At 37.4% G+C, this 22,683-nt stretch overlaps 1 protein-coding gene across 1 annotated transcript in view; it reads left to right on the top strand.

Annotated features, from left to right (window-relative positions):
- Nucleotides 1–22,683, top strand: part of Hmcn1 (hemicentin 1) — a 450,607-nt gene that overhangs the window by 199,885 nt on the left and 228,039 nt on the right. The window contains exons 12-15 of the mRNA XM_013021737.1: nt 11,590–11,731; nt 13,235–13,362; nt 16,723–16,836; nt 21,222–21,380. Coding sequence (XP_012877191.1) covers nt 11,590–11,731; nt 13,235–13,362; nt 16,723–16,836; nt 21,222–21,380 — 543 coding nt within the window. The remainder of the gene's footprint in view (nt 1–11,589; nt 11,732–13,234; nt 13,363–16,722; nt 16,837–21,221; nt 21,381–22,683) is intronic.

The raw sequence follows: 22,683 nt of genomic DNA, 5'->3' as shown, positions 1-22,683 counted from the left end.
CAACACACTGCCTCAATCATGCAGGTATGTTCTTTTTCATGATGTGAAACAAATAACAGAAGATACATTATTTTCCATCTGTTTGACCATTTGTTTATTCATTCATTTACTTACCAGTAAGTTGTCATTCGGTGTTTTTTACTATTGATGGAAATAAGAATGAAACAACCCTGTACTTCCCCCAACGCCCATAATGTGAGCTAAGCACACAACTCAGTTCTGACGCCCTTGCCTGACATGCTCGTGGCCTTGAGTCTCATACTCAGTACCACATCCGTGCACAGGTACATATGTCCATGTGCACACACAAACAACACAAACTTCCATAAACTGATAAAGGAACTAAAACAAATATTTGTAGCACAATGTGATAGGTGTCATAGAGCCCTTACTTTCTGTCTGGCTGTGATGAATAGTGGACTTCCCAGAGGAGATGGTCTCTGAGGTGTTCTCTGGAGGACATGGCATCCTTTGCCAGGTGGCAATCAGGAAAGCATTCCTGAATGGAGAAGAAGCACCCATGCACCCAGCCCTGGAAGAATGGGAATACAGAACCTTGGCTTGTTGAGCACAGGGCCCAATGGAACAGGGAATCCCATTCTCACACTAGTGTGGTTTTCTCTTCCCTGCTCTCCTCTGCAAGCCTGTATATAATACACCGAGGAATCATTTAGATATGTGGTTTTATGACACTGGCTCAGTGACAACGGAGGATAATGTGGGTATCACAGGGATGCTCTGGGTAAAGAAAGGAGGTTCAGTCTGATAGACTGGAAATAAAAGGATGGGAAAAAAAATTGTAGCCATGATAAATAGAAGCTGGAAGGGAGCAATGAGGGAGTCAGGGAGTGAGTGTTGGAAGGACTGGATGTGGTGAGTGTCAGCTGTTGGTGGATTCCTGAGGCACATTCACTCTGCTTGCTTCCTGATAAAGTAAGCTCAAAGGAGCTAATGCATTTGTTAAGCAACATAAACCGGCTGTCAGATTTTAAAGAGCTTTCTTCAAGAAGTGTTATGGAGCTCTAGTTTCCTATGATCTTGGTTCTAATACTCAAGTATTATTGGTGTGAAAATAACCCTTTTCATATACCACAATTAAGTTTTGCCAGTCGAAAGATACTGGTGTATTTGAGTCTGGGTCAATAAGATATGCATACTCATATGTTAGATTCTAGTAGTCTTAACAGACCGTGAAGTAATAATGCTAATTATTATTTGTCACTTTATCTAAGCCAAATCAGAAAGCAAATCTAGGCTTTGGCTTGTCTCTCTTATTTGGAAATTCTGTAAATTTTTTATAAACTGGAGACAAGAAAAATGATCGTTGAAAAATGTTTCTCAATTATCAATGCTAGCTATAATTATTTGAAGATTTTCCAAGGGAGATAGAGTAATATTTCTTAAAGTTCCATTCTTGTTAGCTAACACAGATTTTGTCTTAACTATTTTGACTAATTGCTACTCCTCACCCAAGCTCCTAAATTCACATTTTTTGGTAATGAAAGAAAAAGTAACAGCATTAAATACCCACATTAAGATATAAATAATCTTGAGTTCCTTAAAATGTATACCAATGCAACAAATATTTTCTCCATCTATATCTTTACAAACTTGCATAGGAAAATATAAATTATAGATTTTTTAAGAAAGTAAATCTTGATACATATTTGTCATTAAGATTCTTTCATTAAAATGGAATCTAGCCCTAATTTTTCATTTTGTATCTTTGAAATTTTCCTTAAAAAAAACTGGCTGAATTTCATTTATGACATTGGTATTTGGGTCTGGAACTTTCTGGCAAGTTTAGCAGGGAACAACCAAGATGGATTTCTGTCCAGTTGGTTGCCTGTGTGATTTGTTCACAAAGCGCCACCTACTGGTACATCATTGAATTCACAGTCTGCAAGGTTTTCCAGGGCTATCCAAACAGATAATGATAGAAATTTTCTGTCTTGACTGTGATTCAAGTACTCACTACCTACACGTGAAAGGTGAGCAGTTACAATACAAATAGTACACCTAGTGCACTTGTTTTGAATTTTGATTTTAAGTAATTTAAAGTATCTAAATAGACATGAGTAGCTATAGATGTGAATATCATATTGGACAGTGAAACTCTCATTGTTTTGAAGAAGAAGACAGGCAGAAATAGCAAGGAATTTATGAAACTTACTAGAACTGCCATGTTAATAAGACATGATCTTAAGTCACTAAAAGGTAGGAATAACCACCTTTTTACACATGTTGTAACTAGCTCTCCATATTTCCGCTGATGAGCTAGCATTTGAAATGCTAACTTTTGATTTTATTTTTCCTTTGTTTTTGATACAAGTTCTTGTTGTAGAGCTAAGGCTGTCCTCAAGCTCACAATCCTCTTGCCATAACTTCCTAAATTCTTGGATTACAGATATGAGCCAGCATGCAAGGCTGGGAAGACTACATTTGATTCCCTATCTTGGAGATTTCAGTGGCCTTTCCTAAGAAACCTACTTCTGGATTTATGATGGTAGTTTTGGTTTGCTTGGTTAATTGTTTCAGTTTTCATCCTTTGTTCCTTGGAAGAAATTTCCTGGCCACTTAAGAGGAACTCTTTGTAGACAAGGAAATGTTAAATGAATTCCATTGTCATCTCTTATAGTTGAAAACTAAGGAAAAGTTAAGTGAGCAAACACAGTTGCCTGCTATAAATCATGCTCAGTAATATTTTTTTCTTGGCCTTGTGCAAGTTACATGCTTTATTTTGGGGGGGGGTTAGTATCAGGACTTAGGGGCAGAGTTTCCTTGCCCCGTTACCATCCCCCTTTTTGCTTAAGGCTGGTGCTCTGCCACTTGAGTCAAAGCTCCACTTCTGGCTTTTTGGTAATTAATTGGAAATAAGAGTCTCATTAACTTTTCTACCTGTGCTGGCTTCAAAATGTGAGCCTCAGATTTCTGTTTCCTGAGTAGCTAGGATTATAGGTGTGATCCACCATCCTCAATGGTTTTTATTTTGTTTGTTTTATTTTTTAGCTTCCATTTTAAGGTGATTCAGTAGTAGCTACATTTCCAAATATTGGTGTTGGTCAGCGCTATCGGATAGAATTAGATGGGAAAAATGTATAATGAGTTTAAAATTTGATTTTAAACCAACTGTTTCTTGCTCTTCCTGGTACTAGCTATTGAATCTTGTTGCTCTTAAGTTAGGAGGATTCTTTAAGGATAAAAAACACAGGAGTCTTGGTTGATCCTGAGTATATTGGATAACCAAACACATCTCTTTAATTCTATGGTGCCACATGGAAACGAAAAGGTCAGAGGTGCCTTGGTGCTCTTTCATTATTTCTGTAGGAACATTTGATGGATTCATTGTTTTCTAGAGTACCAGGAAAGGGTGGAGATCTGTCATTAATTAGCCTGTGTCATTAAGGAGAAAAAATCGCAACAAGAAAGAAAACATTTCTCAAGATGATTGATGAAGTCATTCTCTAATGGCCAGAATTACTTCACTAAGTGTAAATTTTATTTTATGATAACCACATGCTCATTATGTCATCATAACTTTTTAAACATCTGTCAGGTGACATATGTAAGAGCATGATTTTTTCCTAACAGTAAAAGAAAAAATGATTTATTTTTTATTAAAATTTTGACTACAATTTAAGTATCCAAAACCACCATCAATTTTAGAATTAAAGCACAATAAGTATTATAAGTAGTTGTCTAAGAAGAATATGCAACTATGAGATGTGAGATTTTGTTACATTTATAAATTCCTAGATAGTGAACATGCACAGATGTATCTTGTTGCTTATTTTTTGTTTTCCTTTTCAAATAATAAAAGGTTAATAAATAGAGAAAAATTTATATAGTACCTACCTAGTGCCAGGGTTTTTCCTAAGAAGATAGCCCTGGGAGGGAGTAGAGTCATTATCTATGTTTAAGTATAGACAGATACCTTGCAACCAGCAAGTCCTATACTTTGATAATTTGTTTAATCTTTGTAATAATAAGTGTATTATCCTTAAGTAGTTGTACAAGGATTCACATTCAGTGAAGCTGTGCATCTTGAAAAAGTCACCTCTTTTTACTTATTTATTAATTTCTTTTTTTATTGTGAGAATACCCTACGGAGGGGTTACAATTACATGGGCAAGATAACGAGTACATTTCTTATCAAGCATTGTTGCTTCCTCTTTGTTTCCCCTTTCTATCCCTTCCCATACTCCCCCCCACCCGATCCTCCCCCCCACCAAAGTTGTAAAGTTCATTTTTCTAAATAATGACTTGTACATCTCATTGTTGCAACGGGTACACCTGTATCCCTAGTTAAACGATTTGTTTTTTCCCTTCCCCTCCACAAATTATACCAACATCAAAGACAGTGAAAGCAGGGGTTATACGGTGGGGGAGGGACATACAAAGCAACAAAGAAATAATCTTATAAATGTGTTAGAAACAATTGCATGAAAGGAAACAAAACAAAAAACATTTGAATACTTATCTTGGGGTTCATTTCGCTTAACATCAACTTATCTGATCTTTTCTGCTTGACTCAGACATATACTAGTTATTGCAAATGAAGGAAACCTTGGAACCTATGTTTCTTTGCGCCTGGCTTACTTCACTTAATATAATTTTTTCCAAGTCTTTCCATTTCCTAACAAATGTGGCAATGTCATTCTTTCTGATGGAGGCATAGAATTCCATTGTGTATATATACCACATTTTCTTGATCCATTCATCTACTGAGGGGCATCTGGGTTGGTTCCAGATCTTAGCTATAGTAAATAATGCTGCAATAAACATAGTCGTGCTGGTAGCTTTAGTAGGGTCTTGTTTGTGATCATTTGGGTAAATGCCTAGAAGTGGGATTGCTGGGTCATAGGGGAGCTCTATGTGGAGTCTTTTGAGGAAACTCCATACTGCTTTCCAAAGTGGTTGAACAAGTTTACACTCCCACCAACAATGCAGTAAGGTTCCCTTCTGTCCACATCCCCTCCAGCATCTGTTGTTATTAGAATTCTTGATTATAGCCATTCTAATTGGAGTGAGGTGGTATCTCAATGTTGTTTTGATTTGCATTTCTTTTATGGCTAGGGATGTTGAACATTTCTTCATGTGTCTATTGGCCATCCTTCTTTCTTCTTCAGAGAAGTTTCTCTTTAAGTCTTTCGCCCACTTATTTATTGGGCAGTTGTTTCTTTGAATATTTGTTGTTGGGGGATTTAATTTTTTGAGTTCCAGGTATATTTTAGATATGAGACCCTTGTCTGTTGTATGGCTAGTGAAGATCTTCTCCCAATCCGTGGGCTTTCTATTGATCTTGCTAGCTATGTCCTTTGTCATGCAGAAGCTCTGCAATTTCATGCAATCCCATTTGCCCCACCTTTCTTTGATTTGTTGTGTTTCTGGGTCTCTATGAAGAAAATTCGGCCTGTGCCAAGGAGATCCAGGTTTCTTCTATTTCATCCTGTAATGTGTCTGCTTTGACTCTGACGTCTTTGATCCATTTGGAGTTGATTCTGGTGCAGGGTGATATATAAGGATCTAGCTTTAGTTTTCTACAAGTAGCTAACCAATTTTGCCAGCACCATTTACTGAAGAGGCTGTCTTTCTTCCATTCTATTGTTTTAGCTCCCTTATCGAAGATTAGATGGCTATAGGTTTGTAGGTTCATTTCTGAGTTTTCAATTCTATTCCATTGGTCCTGGAGTCTGTTCCTGTGCCAGTACCAAGCTGTTTTGATTAGTATGGCTTTGTAGTAGAGTTTGAAATTTGGTATTGATATTCATCCAGCACTGTTCTTTCTGTTAAGGATCATTTTTGGTATTCAGGGTCTTTTATTGTTCCATATGAATTTTTGGATTGCCTCTACTATTTCCTTGAAGAATGAGGTTGGAATATTGGCAGGTATCACATTGAATTTGGAGATAGCCCTGAGAAGTAGTGCCATTTTCACGATGTTGATATTTCCAATCTAGGAGCATGGGAGGTTTTGCCACTTTCTAAGTTCTGTTTTGATTTCCTTTTTCAGGTTTTTAAAGTTTTCATCATAGAGGTCCTTTACTTCTTTGGTTAAGTTAATTTCTAGTTATTTTATTTTTTGTGCAGCTATTAAGAATGGAGTTGCTTTCCTAATTTCAGCCACACTTTTCTCATTGTTGGCATACAGAAAAGCCATTGATCTTTTGAGGGTTAATTTTGTACCCTGCTACTTTGCCAAAGTTTTGAATCACCTTGAGTAATTTGGGAGCGGAGGCCATGGTATTGTGTGTGTGTGTGTGTGTGTGTGTGTGTGTGTGTGTGAAAATACTGTACAGAGGGGTTATAATTACATGGGCAAGATAATGAGTACATTTCTTATCAAGCATTGTAGCCTCCTCCTTTGTTGCCCCTTCCCATCCCTTCCCATCCTCCCCCCACTTTCCCCACCCAATCCTCCCCCCCCACCAAAGTTGTAAAGTTTGTTTTCAACATAACGACTTGTACATCTCATTGTTGCAATGGGTCCACCTGTATACCTATTTAAACAATGTTTTTTTTTCTTCCCCTCCACAAATTATACCAACATCAAATACAGTGAAAACAGGGGTTATACTGTGGGGGAGGGACATACAAAGCAACAAAGAAATCATCTTATAAATGTGTTAGAAACAATCGCATGAAAGACAAAAAACATTTGAATACATATCTTAGGGTTCATTTCCCTAACATCAACTTATCTGACCTTTTCTGCTTGTCTCAGACATATACTAGATATTGCAAATAAGGGAAACCATGGGACCTATGTTTCTTTGGGCCTGACTTACTTCACTTAACATAATTTTTTTCATAGGATTCTTTAAACACAAAATCATGTCATCTGCAAAGAGGGAGAGTTTTACTTCTTATCTATTAATTTAAATGTTACCCCTTTTAACATTCTCATTCAACCCTCTAGACTCCCCCTTTCCTCACTTTTCATAATTTTCCAAGATATCGATTAAATTTTTTGTCAATTAACAAAGTAGTTTATGTATACAAGCATCTTGGTGTGTGTGACACCTGCAGTATTTTCACCCTCCTTCAATCCACCCCTTATTTTTCTTGATTTTATGGCATGTACTTGACTGTATCCTCACTCCTTCCCCTCTTCATTTGTCTGTCCCTTGGTCCAACCTTCATCTTTAAAGTACCCATTTTCTGGTACTTATTTTTTGGGGTTATTAAATCTTTTTGAGCCTTAGATGTTGTTGTTGTTAATTTGAAGAAGAGATTTAGAGTTAGGTACCTTACCTAGGATGTACATTAAAGAAATTTAGCTTTTCTTTTTATTTCAGTGCATTGACTACTAGAAACAATTATAATCATTAACTTTACATAATATACTTTTCCAGGTAGTATACTCTGAAATCTTTGGGAACACAAAGTGTGTGCAACACAATAGATTGTCAGTAAATGTTTGAAGGAATGAAAACACAGAGAAATTGATCTCAAGTACTGAAAGTTTCCTGTGGTAGAAAATATTGCAAACAGTGGCCTCAAGGTTAATAGCATAGCATTATCTGAGTACTTTGTCAGTGCTGATTAAACCCCCCTGCTAAGAAAGTCATTAGGTTCTATCTTTGAGAATTTCCTACCAGGGATTCAAAGTGAACAAATCAGTCCAGCTCCTAGTAAATATACCTTCCAGTGCAGACACCCTTGGCATTTGCAGGAGAGGCTCTGGCCTCTCTTCCCTAATCTTTATAGGCAGGATGGTGGCTGGCTCTAGGGCCACTACTAATAGTGTAGGAAAATGCTCATCTTAAAAGTATTTATTTTTTAACTCTCAGTACCACATATGCCTATGTTTAATTATTTACAATTGTTGGCAAAATTATTAAAATGTATTCTGCATTTATTACAAGTCTCAGTGCCTTGTTGGCTCAAGAGTGGCACTCTTTTTTATGCACAAGTCCTGGGGCCTAGGTCCTGCCCCTGAGCTCTTAATTTACTCAGGGCTAATGCTCTTACCACTGGATCCATAGTTCCACTTTTTGGCTTTTTGGAAGTTATCTCATAGACTTTGCTGCCGGGGTTGCCTTCAAATCTCCATCCTCAGATCTCAGCCTTCTGAGTATCTAGCATTAGAGCCTTGAGCCACTGACTCTTGGTGAATGGCACTCTTAGGTTGTTTTAGCTAATTGAAAGCAAATTATAATGGAGGATGATGATGCTGACGTTGATGGTGCCCTTGATGATGATAATGGTGATGCTGGTGAGGTTTTTGCAGTAAGATTGAAAACCTCAAGTGAAGATTATTTTTCCCAAGATCTAAAACTGGACTTTGGAATTCTAAATCCAATGTCACTACTCTATTTTGATGCTGTATATTAGGAGATATAGACTTGATTTGTCCATGGACAAATGAGTGCAGTTCACCAATGGAGTTAAAATAATGATCCTGCACTGTCAAATTATTGCTCCATTTAGGCTACTTTATTACACCAGAGAGTTCCTCCCCACCCACATGAATTAAAAAAAAAAACGAGCCATGGAAACAATCCTAATAGGTACTATTGCATCCTTATTAACCCATGTAAGTAAAGTCTGCTTATTTTGACCATCTTTGTACAATTGTTTGGTGGCAGTTGAGTTTTGTTTGTCTGTCTGTGTCCTTTCTGGTTTTCTTATCATCAGCAGGAACAGTCTTTGGGAGTCAGTGGTCAATATCTCACCTTCTGCAGGATGAAGTCATTCCATCTGTGTGCCGGACTCAGACTTACTTCATGACCCTGAGCAGCACCCTATATCCAGGCTTTATTTGTTCAGTAACCTTTGAGCTCTCTGCATCCTGCTTTGGGTAGCTGACATTTATTTTCACTTTGATATCTGAACTACAGAGTCTACCAGTGGGATTCTTGCTGGGAGAGAAGCCAAGCCTATTCTGGCAGACTCCATTGGAAGGCACGGGGTTTAGGCAGAAATCCCTAGAGCTTCCTGGATCCTTATAGCAATCCCCTGGCAATGTGAGCTAGACCTAAAGAACATTTTATTTGAGAGAGGTGGGACTGAATACATGTGAGCATTTGATAAATTCCAAGGAGAAAGCATTGTGGGGTTTTCTTCCTCTCACCCCCAGAAGATTGTCTGGAAGTTCCCTACAGCCCTCAGCTTCTCAGACTTGATAGAGTCCAGATGGAGTTGAGATGTGAACTTACTGGTCACTTGACCTGATCCATTTCTCTAGTCCTAGGGAGAGGAAAAAAAAAGAAGAAAAAATTTGTGGAATAATGAGGTTATCAACTAAGTCCCTAGACCGGAAAGACTCTTCAAACCTTCACTTCAAAGACTAGATCATGAGTTGAAAAATGCACTGTTTTCCTAAACAAAAATGGAAAGGGTGATTGTAAGCTTCAGCAATTAGGCACTAATTAGAGTTCTTCCGTTGTGTAGCTGCTACCGTTAGCATGAGAACTTCTGTGGAAGTCCTTGGACTAAGTGTTCTTAGTGAAAGGAAGTCAGAATTTTGCCCGCTAACTTATAGTAATGAAACAGCGTGAACATATCCAGTGGCTAACTAAATTTCTCAATTTCACTTAGAATAAAATGCCATTTCAATGGAGAGCAAATGGCATGTGTTTGCCTCATCAGTGCATCTCTTTTTTTTAATTCTTTTTATTTTATTTGTGAAGATACTGTACAGAGGGGTTACAATTGCATGGGCAGGATAATGCGTACATTTCTTACCAAACATTGCAGCCTCCTCCTTTTGTTTACCCTTCACATCCCTTCCCAGCCTCCCCCCTCCCTCCCCCCAATCCCAATCTTTCTCCTCCCCCCCCCCCCCGCACCAACGTTGTAAAGCTCGTTTTGGACATGACAACTTGTACTTCTCATTGTTGCAACAGGTCCACCTGTATCTTTAAACAACTGGTTTTTCCCCATCTCCTCCTCAAGTTATACTGACATCAAATATAGTGAAAGCAGGGGTTATACTGTGGGGAAGGGACATACAAAGCATGTTTTTTTCTTTCATGCATGTGTTTCTAATGCATTTATAAGATTATCTCTTTGTTGTAGTGCATCTCTTAAGCACAGAGACAGGCACGTAATAACTGTGGAAACAAACAAAAGAGAGTATCAATGAATTTACTTAATTCTGCTAATATTCCTGGGATTAGTCTGTTTCAACCAATGGAGGGATGGATTTATTTTTATTTATCAAGTGGATATTTATATTAATTATTTAGTATTCATTTGATGCCATTTGCTTTGAAGATTGTTGGTGCTTAGTTATGTGGATGTAATATGGATAAATGGAGTAGACCAATTATTCCCATAGCTGGGCACAGTGGCTCATGCCTAATCCTAGCTACTGGGGAGGCAGAGTTTAGAAAGATCATCATTGAGAGCCTCCTAGACAATAAGTTAATGACATACCCTCTCAGCAACAAAGCTGGGCATGATAGTTCCATCTGTAATCCCAGTTACGCAAGACGCACAAGTAGAAGGATCAGGAACAAAGACTGGTCCAAGTCATGTACCAGTGGCTCACACGTGTAATCCTAGCTACTCAGGAGGCTGTGATTTGAGGATCATAGTTCAAAGCTAGCCTGGGCAGGAAAATCTGTGAGACACCTATCTCCAATTAATAATCAAAAAGCCAAACTTAGAGCTGTGCCTCAAGTGGTAGGGTACTAGCATTGAATGACAAAGCTAAGACACAGCAACCAGGCCCTAAATTCAAGCCCCAGAAGTAGCACACACATCCACATACGTAAAGAGACACTGGCCCAGACAAATAGAACTGGGGTACAACTCAAGTGACAGAGTACCTCCCTAGCAAGCACAAGACCCTGAGCTCAAATGCCAGTATAGTAAAGGAAGAAAGTCAAAAACCAAAACTGTGTGCTACCATCTCAGTTACTCTAAAATTTTGTAAGTTTTTTTTTGACAATAAATTCCTGACTTCAGATGTCTCTATGGGTGAGAGTAAATGATCACTAGCGTAGGATCTTGAGAGGGACTGGCAGTTACTACAATTCAAAGCTAAGTTTCAGTTTAAGAGTCACTTCCATTCCATCAAGTTTTAAGTATCTTGTGTATTCTGGCCACTGCCCACAGTGGAAGAGATATTACATTCTACAGACAGTAATGGGTTATAGGATGATATGAAGAACTAGTCTCTGACCTCAATTTAATAGATCAAAAGAGAAAGATCAATAACACAGACAGCATAACTGCTCCAAACTGTACTCATTGTCTCAAACCAACCAAATGTCTTCTTTGGACACTTTGCCTAGAAATGGGCTTATATGGACGATTCAGTTCAGCAGATAGAAACTGCCAGTCAATTGGTAGATTGAGGTAGCTTGAGGCTTTGGGTAGCAGGTGGAGACACAGAAAAACAATTACACCATCAGCATCAAGCCTGCTTGATTTTCAGTGCATGTTTCCAACTCTTGCCTTCATTACTTTTGGTTTCTTTTTTTTTTTTGCTCAGATAGGGCCAGATGCTAATAGGACCATCTGCAAAGAGAGCAATGAATGCATGGTGGTTGAGAACCTACAAATCTGCTGGTAGACGAATCTTCTAGTGTCAACATAAATGGACCTTTCACTACATAAGTCTCTTTCCACTTTCAGAACCACCCAAAGTCACTGTGATGCCCAAGAATCAGTCTTTCACAGGAGGATCTGAGGTGTCCATCATGTGTTCAGCCACAGGCTACCCCAAACCAAAGATTGCCTGGACCATGAACGATCTGTTTCTAGTGGGTTCACACAGGTACTGGGTTTGTATCATGTTCTTTGTTTTTATGGAGTGGAAAGGAGGTTGATGACATTTCAGGGCCAAACAAATATGACTGAATCCTTAGTATTAAAGAAAGTTGGATGCACACCTTAGTTTTATAGTTTCTAACATCAGTGGTGACTTTGAAGAGTTTAAATAGGCTGAAAACAAACAATATATGAGTTGTACTATGGAACTTGGTTTTAAGTTGAGTAAACTAGGATAATAAACTTCTAGAAAAGTTCTCCTGGCCTTAATATGAGAGGGGCAGGAGGGGGAAGGGAGAGAAACAGAACTCAAAAGTAGTTCTAATTACGGTGTGAGGACATCCTTAGTGATTCCTTCCACTTTGCCATATTACATTAAGAAGCATTTTATTCTACTGGGTATTTTTTATTTTCATGTGCAGAGACTAATAAACATGTAGAGCATAAGCAACCAAGTTTCCAGCCATCAGGCTTCTATTATCCTGGGTTTGGCACAGAGTGGAGAGTTTAGGTATGATCCAGCAAGCTGAGCCAGATTCTATTCCCAGACTCATCACAGACTCGCTGTGTGACGCCAGCCATTGCATGTCTCACCATTTTATTTTGAGGACATTTTACCGTAGCAGTTTACCACAAGGAATAAGACTGCCTGCATGCAGTTCCAAAATTTCCACTGGTGACTCTGATTTTGCATGGTATATAAGCTTCTTGCTTATCGGTACAATGTCCATACTAATATTGTTTAACTCAGTGACATGTTAAGAAGGCCAAAATGTTAACAAATGGCAAGTTCCTAGACTGTCTTCTGACATGGAGCCAGGTCTGGATATGTGGTATCTATATCATCATCATCATCATCGTCATCATCATAGTTATTATTATTACATCTCTCCTTGTAAAAATGATCATGCTAGTCATTTCTTCAATCAGTTCCAGGATTATAATTCTAAAATTTTGAAAAGTGTTAGAAAGAATGGTGCTATAGTATCTTTTAAAATTTTTATTAGCATAAATTATACAAAAGATTATCATTGATCACATTCACCCACCTACATTACTCTTTTATAGTCTCCTTTTCTTCTGTCTCTTCTTTTTAAACAGTTTTAGTCGACTTCATTAAGCATATCTTTGTGTGTGTGTGTGTAATGAAAATCTATAATATTTACTCCTTTTCACCTGTCTTGTTCCCCTTCCTCCTCCCACTGATTCCTTTCCTAAAAACCCTCTTTATTATAATAGTAATAATAATAGTAGTAATTATTATTATTATGTGGGCCTAGATTGAGAATGTGAATAACAGCTTGTGAGAATTATCTTTCTAAGCATGGCTTTTCTCACTTCACATGGTGGTCTTCAGTTTCATCTATTTTCCTGTAAATGTTATACTTTCATTTTCTTTAATGCTAGATAATTCTCCACTGTATATTTGTAACACATTTTCCTTAACATCTTGATATTACTATTGTGATATTGTGATATCAGCATTATTTTCTTCTTGTTTTGCACACAGGTACAGAATGTCCTCAGAAGGTACTTTAGCTATCAAAAATGCAGTTCCAAAGGATGCAGGGATCTATGGCTGCCTGGCAAGTAATGCAGCTGGAACTGACAGACAAACTTCCATCCTCAGATACATTGGCAAGTATCATCCCTTTAATAGGAAATTCAAATGGGATGAATTTTGTATCGTGCAATTTAAAGTGTCTTTCTGAAAATTAATGTTAGGAATACAGTTTTCCTAATACTATAATTTATTATTCATGTTACACATGGATTAAAATTAATACTAATTTAAGTTAAAAACTTCAGGACTGGATAGTTTCATTAGTCAACAGAATTCAAGAGCTCCCAGATTTTGAAAAAGTCCAAGTTGTCCACAGAGTGTTTCCTTCTGTGCTTTTCTCTTCTTTATGTTCTACATCATCTACCTTAACTTCCATTTCGTATTTTCTACTTATATTCAAAACACTAGCCTGGTGCTTGTGGGTTCTGCCTGTTATCCTAACTACTCAGAGGCTGAGATCTAAAGATCATAGTTTATAGATAGCCTAGGCAAAAGGCCTCTTAAGACTCTTATTGCCAATTAACCAATAAAAAGCCAGAAATGGAGATGTGGCTCAGGTGTGTGCCTACCTTGAAGATATACTTTGTGACATCATTGTCACATAGAGTATTTATTTAATTTGATCTTTATCTTAAAGTATGAAAACATCATAATCTCAGTGTCAGCTTGTAAATGTTAAGTAATACATATAAATTGTAATTATTTTGTTTGTTTTGGGTGGGGGGTCCAAGTCGTGGGACCTGAACTCTGGGCCTGGGTGCTATCCCTCAGCTCTTCAGCTCAGTGCTAGCGCTCCACCACTTGAGCCACAGCACCACTTCCGGGTTTTTTCTTTTTGCTTATGTGGTGCTGAGGAATTGAACCCAGGGCCTCATGCATGCAAGGCAAGCACTCTACCACTGAACTACCTTCCCAGCCCCATAAATTGTAATTATAAATAAACTGATTTAACTTCATCCATTGTAGTTAATAAAGCTGGAAGTGCTGAGGGAAGAAGTGTACAACAACAGTGATGTGAATAGAGACTGTAGTAGGCAAGTGTAGGTGAGGGAGACAACAAAGTATCATGAGCATTGGGCCTGAGGGCCTGGAAAAGAGTGACTTTAAGACATGCACTTGAAATCCAGGAGCTGGTGGCTCGTGTCTGTAATCCTAGCTACTCAGAAGGCTGAGAGCTGAGGATTGTGGGTTAAGGCCAGCCAGGTAGGAACAGTCTATGAGACTTCTATCTCCAATGTAGTATGTGGACCTGTAGCTTAAATGGTAGAGTGTCAGTCTTGAGTGAAAAAGCTAAAGGATAAAGCCCTGGGTTCAAGTGCTAGTACCAGCATGTGAAGAGAAGAGAAGAGAAGAGGAAGAAAGAAAAGGAAATAAGAAAGAAAGAGAGAAAGAAAAAGAAAGAAAGAAAAAAGAGAAAGGAAGAAAGAAAAAGAAAGAGAAAAGAAGAAAAGAAAAGAGATTGCACTTGGGCAATTTTTATAAGGGAAAATGGGCTGAGGTTTATCAGAGATCGTTGAATTAAAAGTATCCACAGATCCCAAGTAGAAAGGTAACAGACAAATAGGGATGTGAAATGTATGATTGAAACCAAATTGTGTATTTGTAGCAACAAACTTTGGTTCATTCACATGGAAGACAGAATATTCAACACATTTATGCACTATAAAAGTATGTGGAGCATGTGTGCAAAAATGTCGTGCTGGAGACAGCATAGAAACAAGCCCTTATTTTTCAAGAGGCTGTCTGCCATGAGGGGACATGTAAAGAAATATAACAAAGCAGACAGTGTGAGGCTGGCAGAAGGGAAGATTAATCCTGACTGGGGAATCTACAGAGATTTCCCAAAGGAGACAGGGTTTAAGTGAGGTTTGAAAGAATGGGTGGAATTTGAGGAGTTGTGACAAAGGGTATTTCCGGAAGGAAACATGGCAAAGGCTGGGAGATAGGAGTGCTAAGTGTGCTGTGCGTTCCAAGGCCACTTTATCTCTAAGTCTTGTGTTGGAAAAAGACAGGAAATATAATGGAAGTTATAGTGAAAAGAAACCTGCACCAGTATGTGATTTTTTTGTTTTAAACTGAACTATGGTATTGTGAAAGCAGAGGAGATCACTGAAAATGTAGAGCAAGGACATGATCTTTGAGACATTTACTCTTAGCTTTGTTTAAAATGACATTACTGAAAATTAGGTAAACTGAGGGAAAATGTTCTCTCGTCAGGAGTGGAACAAACGAGGCTAAGGAAAAATTGCATTAGAGAGATCCCAAAGAAACATATTCTGTGTTGTTTCAGAAAACATCTATATTACTCATTACCTGATGCATGTAACTGTAACGTCTCTTGTATATCAACTCTACAATAACAATAAAAATTGTTTTTTAAAAAGAAAACATCTGGGGCTGGGAAGGTGGCTCAGTGGTAGAGTGCTTGCCTTGCATGCCTGAGGCCCTGGGTTTGATTCCTCAGCACCACATAAGCAAAAAGAAAAAAGCCGGAAGTGGCGCTGTGGTTCAAGTGGTAGAGTGCTAGCCTTGAGCTGAAGAGCTGAGGGACAGCGCCCAGGCCCAGATTTCAGGCACCACGACGGGACCCCCCCCCCCAAAAAAGAAAACATCTATATTTAGCATTATAGGAAAAAGTAGAACAAATCTGAAAGACTCTACTTCTTTTAGATGGAAATGCTAGGCTTGGGCTCCAGATATCTCTGATAATTGGTCATGAATATACTTAAAATCAATAAAGATGTCATTGTTGAATCCATATACATTGGTATTATCTTCAAGTCTTACACTAGACAACTTGCTGCCATTATCATCCCTCTTTGGACTCTGTGTGTGTGTGTGTGTGTGTGTGTGTGTGTGTATGTGTGTGTGTGTGTGTGTTGGTACCGAGGCATAGACTCAGGGTCCAGATGCTGTCTCTTTTTGTTTTTTGGGGTTTTTTTTGTAATTAATTGAAGACAAAACAGACTTTTCAGCATGAGCCGGCTTCAAACTGCAATCCTCAGATCTCAGTCTCCTGAGTGGCTAGGGTTACAGGTATAAGCCAGCAGTGCCCAGTGACACTGTGTTTTGTGTCCCTGTGTGTTCCTTTAATATCATATGATACATACTCAAATCACTAAGCTTTTTTATTTCTCTTACACTCGTTTTAATAAGGTTTTTTAAAAAATTATACATTTTGGACTTTGTTTTATAAATAATTATTTTGTGTTTTGGCCATTATTTTTGTTTAATATCCTTTTTTGGGCTAAATGATTTTTCATATATACAGAGCTAAGCATGAGCATTATAAGACTTCCTTTCTGTTTATAAACACTGAGAGAGCCATGCACACATAACTACTGGTAACTTTTCCACTGATTCATTTAGAAGATGTAAGATCCACATGGCCTTGTACTTGATGATGACTAGTTGTGTACTTGTGTTTCTTTCAGAGGCTCCAAAGTTGATGGTAGTCCAGAGTGAACTCTTGGTTGCTCTTGGGGATACAACAGTTATGGAATGCAAAACTTCTGGGGTCCCTCCACCCCAAGTGAAGTGGTTCAAAGGTATATCCACAGTTGTATTCATATTGGATTCACTTTGTTTTTCTTTTCTAAAAAATGGAAAAAAAGATTTGTTAAAAATATGTTTTGTTGTGTGACTTAGCAGCCCCATTAAAATGTGTTTATGATCTCAATGGAGACACTAGTTCAAAAATTCTGAACTCCAAATTTCAGGATTTGACATCTGGTATGGATTACAGGACCGTGAAAATCAAAGCAGGAAAAGTTTGCCGATGCTAATCCAGCTGCACAGTCTCCTTGTTAGTTTAGGATTGTTTCCTGTAGAAAGCCGTCCAAGAATATTCCCTTAACATTTTAAATAGCTTCACAGAGTTTTGTTCACTTTTCTTGATCTTTAAGGATGCTTCTTATATATTCAAGACACACATTGTAAAGCTTACAGGAAAAGGGGAAATGAATGTAGTGGTCAGCTTCTTCAGACATGAGAGATGCTTGTATGGAGTATAATTTTCTATGTAGCACAAAAATCACACCTCTGTGATTCTATAAGAAAATAACAGTAACATGCTACTTGGCTTTTGTGAGTAAAACTTGGATCTTGGTCAAAGCTCAGATGTGGACAATAGATATCTGGGTAAAAATCTTGCCTCTGTTTCTGTCTCAGTTTTTCTAATTTAAAAAGAAAAGAAAAGAAGATCTGCAATTGCAAACATTCTAGCAAGGAGGTTGCTAGGATTATTGAGATGCTGTTTGCAAAATACTTTTTAATCTTCCGATGAAAAATGCTAAGTAGTACAAAGCCATATTGTTATGATTCTGTTTAGTAAATCATAGATGTTCCCATAGCAACCAATGAATGTCATAATCACAAAATTATGAATTCACCTCAAGTTCAAACTCTTAGGCAACATGAGGTGAAAAGGAAAGCTTTATGCAGAAAACAAATATTTTTAAATAATATAAATCAAAAGCAGGAAAGGAAGCTAGGACATAAGGCTATTTTCATGGTTTTATATGTCTAAAGATAATTAGTCCTCATTTTGTTGCTGATAAGAAGGCATTTCCAGATTTGCTCCTTGACCAAGTTTACTGCAATTGACATAGCTAATTTATTTAAAATATTAATTAAAAAAAATTAATCTTTGTTTTAAAATACTTTATTTTAAATACTTAAGTATTTAAGTACTTAAATACTTAAGTATTTAAAATAGTTAAGTCTTTGAATAATTGTACAACAAATATGATTTTTGAAATTCAGATATTAATTATAAATCCAGACAACAATTTATAGTTATGATGATAATAAACATGGAAAAATATTGTAGTGCAATGTTTTCTGCTAGCAGAAGCACTTGAAATTGGTCTATTCTCTCCCCAAATGGAATATTTGTGCCTCATCTTGGTCCCACAAAATAGAATGAGGAGACAGAGAGCCATGTAGCTACCAGGTGGAAGGTTCTAGAATTCATCTATTAGTGTCTTCTCTCAGTCATAGATTCTCAATTTCAGTGGATGTAGTAAATAACTTCTCATTTCCCGTCGACGTTATGAACCAACAGAGATAGAATGTAGACACAGTATTGGGAAACATATTCAAACCATTCCACATAAGTTGCTCTTCTGAATCCCCAAATCAGAACAATTCATAGTCAAACTATTTATTGCATAAGTGGAGTCAGGCCCACCAAGAGAACTAGAGGACAGGTCCTTCTTCATGCAGATAGGCTCCAAAATGAGAGGGCTGGGCCCAGGTGGGCATTTCTGTCCTACCTTTTTGGGGGATAAAACACACAGGGGCAGAGAGGAAGGTCAGAAAAATCCTATCTTATAGAAACCATAGGGTTGGATAGTCTGATGGAATGGATTAGTATTTAAAGAAAAATAAAACCAACAATATTCCATTCAGACTATCCAAGAAAAGAAATTCTTAAGTATATGCTCTACAGTTTTACATCTTCATTTTAGATATTTGTGGTGAAATATTAAATTTGATTTATTTGTTTAGGCTAGTGGCTCATTATATGTGGTTTGATATTTTTTACAATTCTCTCAAGGGCTCCACATGTTTAACCTCATTTTCATCATTACACTATGAGGATATTTATCCTTTGCACTCTCGTTGTCTTGCAAGTGAGTGGGGTAGCTGGTGTCTGATGACCAGTATAGAGAATGCAGCAGCAAGTATGTGTTCTCAGCTATCTTCGATTAAGCTACACTTTAGACATGATGGTAATTTGCAGAAATGTGAATCAATGCCACTCTTCCTATGATTTTTTTTCTTATTTGGAGGAACTACTTTTTATAAAATATATTTAACAAATAAAATATTACTTGAATAAAATATATTTGGGCATGCTTTTTAAATTTTTTATTTTGATTTCTAAAATGCTGAATACAAGTAAATATAATCCATGTGAACAAAAATTCACTGAGATTCTGGATAATTTTAACAATGCATTTAAGGGGTCTTGAGTCAAACATTTTTGATAACTGTGTAATCATCATCTATGCTTAGAAAGGGTAGAATGCTAGAATAATTTCATTGGTCCTTATGTCCACAGTGGTCAGATCTGAATTTAAGCTACAGCAGAAAGGAAACCTTGCTTTGTGGAAAGTCTTATAGTAGATTGACCAGGAAAGTTTATACATTCACTATGCCTAATGCCCTTCTCACACATAATCTTAAAACGAGTAGGTCCCTTTTTCCTATCCATTTCCTACCTGTCTTTCTCTTCTCAATAATTAACTCATTTCTCAGTAACAGTAAAGGAGAGACTAACAAAATGTGGTCACATTGCACATTTGGAAGAACTAGTGTTTACCAATTTACCCTTTGTTTCATGCCTACTATTCTTTAAACAGTTTTATTCTGAAAAAAAAAACTAGCAAAAGGTCTTCATGTCATCCTTTAACAAATGTGATTTGCTGAAACATACAGAGGAAATATAAAGGAAAACATGAATTTCCTAAATTGAAAGGCTTTTTTTTCCAAACACTCAAATGCACGATGAAGAACAAGGTCAAGCTTCATCCTCCCTTGGTGGGAGGAAAGTTCATGTCAACATCATCTGCCTTTATTTATGAACTTTTCTCAGCGGCTCCCAGACCCAGATTTCGATGCTCCTCTCATTCTCCAGAAGCACATAGTAGCAAGCTTAGAAAAAATGATAGGAGGTTTTAAATAGTGCAATGCTGGAAAAGGACTTTGTTTTTGGCACTGATAGTTGCTAATCAGTTGCTAATGCACTTTTTCTTTTAAATTTAGACTGGCTTTGATCTCTTCTCTCCAGAAAATTACATAAACAAAGAATTGCCTGTTTGTGGCCCTGAGTTGTTGGTGGGTGCTGTTTTAATGTTCCAGAGAATTAGTTGCTTGTGGGTTCTTTGTTTATTGGAAGCCAAGGAAGTTGTTCCTATGGCTCTCAGATTCAAGGAACACAACTGCTCTGTGACATTTTGGAAAGTACCCTTTCCGTCCTAATATCTGCGGAATGCTGTAAAACCCTAAACCTAAAGGCTCTCAAACCTCCTGGAAGATTTTAGGATATTCTCCATTTTATAGAACAAATGTTCTGTGGATGCTGGCTGGCACTGAATTTCTAGTCCTTTTGATTGGATACTAGCCATTCTGGTTAGTTTCAGTGTTTGGAGAGGAGATCCTCTGGAAGAAGGAGCCATAAATAAGCTTCATAGAGGGCTTTGTCTCCTTTCAGAAGACGTTCAGGAGATTTATGGTACAATAGAGACACACCACCTTTACAGGTAACTCAGATGTAGATAGCCTTTGTTTTTTCATTCTGTCCTCCTGTTGAGGTCAAATGTAACAGGTGGTTCATTTCCCACACATGTATTTCCCACCTGCTTCCTCACAAATCCCCCATTGGTCCAACTTCAATCATTATAATGAACAATACAGATTTTTAGATGAAGTAGCCTGGGAGCTGATATAATAGTACCCTCTCTGGTCGTTGTCGGGCGTTTATCATCCATCCTTTCTTTTCTAACATGCTTTTTCGCACCAGCTTCTTTAGCCGGCTTAAACTCCTCACAACTAAAAAAGATTTTAGCAAACCAATACCTTGCTCATTCTGATCCAAGTGAATTCCTGTCCACTTTCAAGCATCTCTTGGGTGGTGAAATATGCATCCTGTCCAGGGATGATAGACACCTATTTTTGACCTTCACCTTCCTACACCGTTCTTTTCCCATGGCCACCACTCCAACTGCTAACCTTGCCATTTCAAGAGCTCATCTTTATAGGTTCATATACAGATACAAAGATAAAATATTTGTATGCAGGTCATTACAGGACCAGGTTCAGACCATAGAAAGTGTCTGTTGTATAAGACACTTGACAAGAAACTGCGAGCAATCTTATTCCGACCACTTCACTGAGTAAACTATATATTCTCCCTTCATTTTGACAGGAGATCTTGAGTTGAGGCCTTCAACATTCCTTGTTATTGACCCTCTCCTGGGACTTTTGAAGATTCAAGAAACACAGGATCTGGATGCTGGCGATTATACGTGTATAGCCATTAATGATGCTGGAAGGGCAACTGGCAAGATAACACTGGATGTTGGCTGTAAGCCTCCTGCTCTGATTGACCCAATTTGCTTTGAGACTGATCTGCTGGTTTTCCATGTTGAGTCACTTTGAAACAATTTGGTAGGAATATTTGTCAGAATGGCAAAACTACGGCGAGTGTTTTAGATCATTCATACAATAATGGTGGTTAGCATTTTTTGTGGACTTTGATGGTGCCAGGAACTTTTTATGGGTTATCTCATTAAACCTACTTAAGAACCCAGGAAGATGCCATAATTCTGTTTATTATATAGTCAAGGAAACAAGTTTGTGAAGACTGAGCAGCTAACGAGGGTTCAGAACTAGAGAGGGGCAGAGTTGGGAAATTTGAACTTCCATTTCTGACTTCAGAGACCATGACTTTACCCATATATCCCCATATTGCTATTTTCCCATCAGTAGTCATGTTTTCTATCATCAAATTCCTAAGCATTAACATCTGGAGGCCAGAAAGTACTCTTTGGCCCTAGAACAAAATTTAGAAATGTGGCTGACAGCAAAGGTAATAGATTGAGCTTTTGTTTTATTTTTTTTAATTCATTAACAAGTATTACCAAGCTATAAAGTACTGACTACAGGAATGTCAATTGCCATATGAAGATAAAATGTGTGCATGACAACTCTATTTGAGTTATTCGGGAAGTTTAATTCCCTCTTCCTTTGTCTCTTTATTTCACTATTCAAAAGGGAAATGTAGGAGGAGAACAATGGAAGGAGGGGGGAGAAAGGGAAGAGAGAAAGAAAAGAAAGAAAGAGAAAGAAGAAAAAGGAAGAAAGATAAAAGAAAAAGAAGGAAGAAAGGAATGAAGGGAAGAATCTACACATAGTATAGTAAAATTTGAAATTAAACAAACCTTGTTTTACACTGCAAAGAACTAGCAGCTTAATTTTAACAAATAATTGAAAAATATTTCTTAAAATTCATAAAATATGGTATTTTATTAAGTTGTAACCATATGTGTGTATTATAATCATATTTTTGCAGCAAATTGCTTTTTTCTCCTAACAAAAGTTAAAATGCATCTTTTACAAAGCATTTTAGTTCTATTACCTTAAGTCTAACTGGAAATTTTGGCCCTCTGTTCTTGGAAGTTTGTTTTGTGATAGTTCGTTTTCTCTCCTGTGATCCTTGAGGATCTGAATCCTCTTCCCCTCATTCTTGGTGATTTTGCCCTTGTAGTTGAATCATAAAAGCTGGAAATTACCACAAAGTTCACTCTACAGTTTTTCTAAGCAATACCTGATAATTTCACACAACCAAACATGTTGATTATTAATGAAAAATACTTTGAAAGTAAGAT

This window comes from Dipodomys ordii, unplaced genomic scaffold, assembly GCF_000151885.1.
Source record: "Dipodomys ordii isolate 6190 unplaced genomic scaffold, Dord_2.0 Scaffold57, whole genome shotgun sequence".
Taxonomy (NCBI): Eukaryota; Metazoa; Chordata; class Mammalia; order Rodentia; family Heteromyidae; genus Dipodomys; species Dipodomys ordii.
The sequence above is the reverse complement of the archived record's forward strand: the minus strand, read 5'-3'. Positions and strand labels throughout refer to the sequence as shown.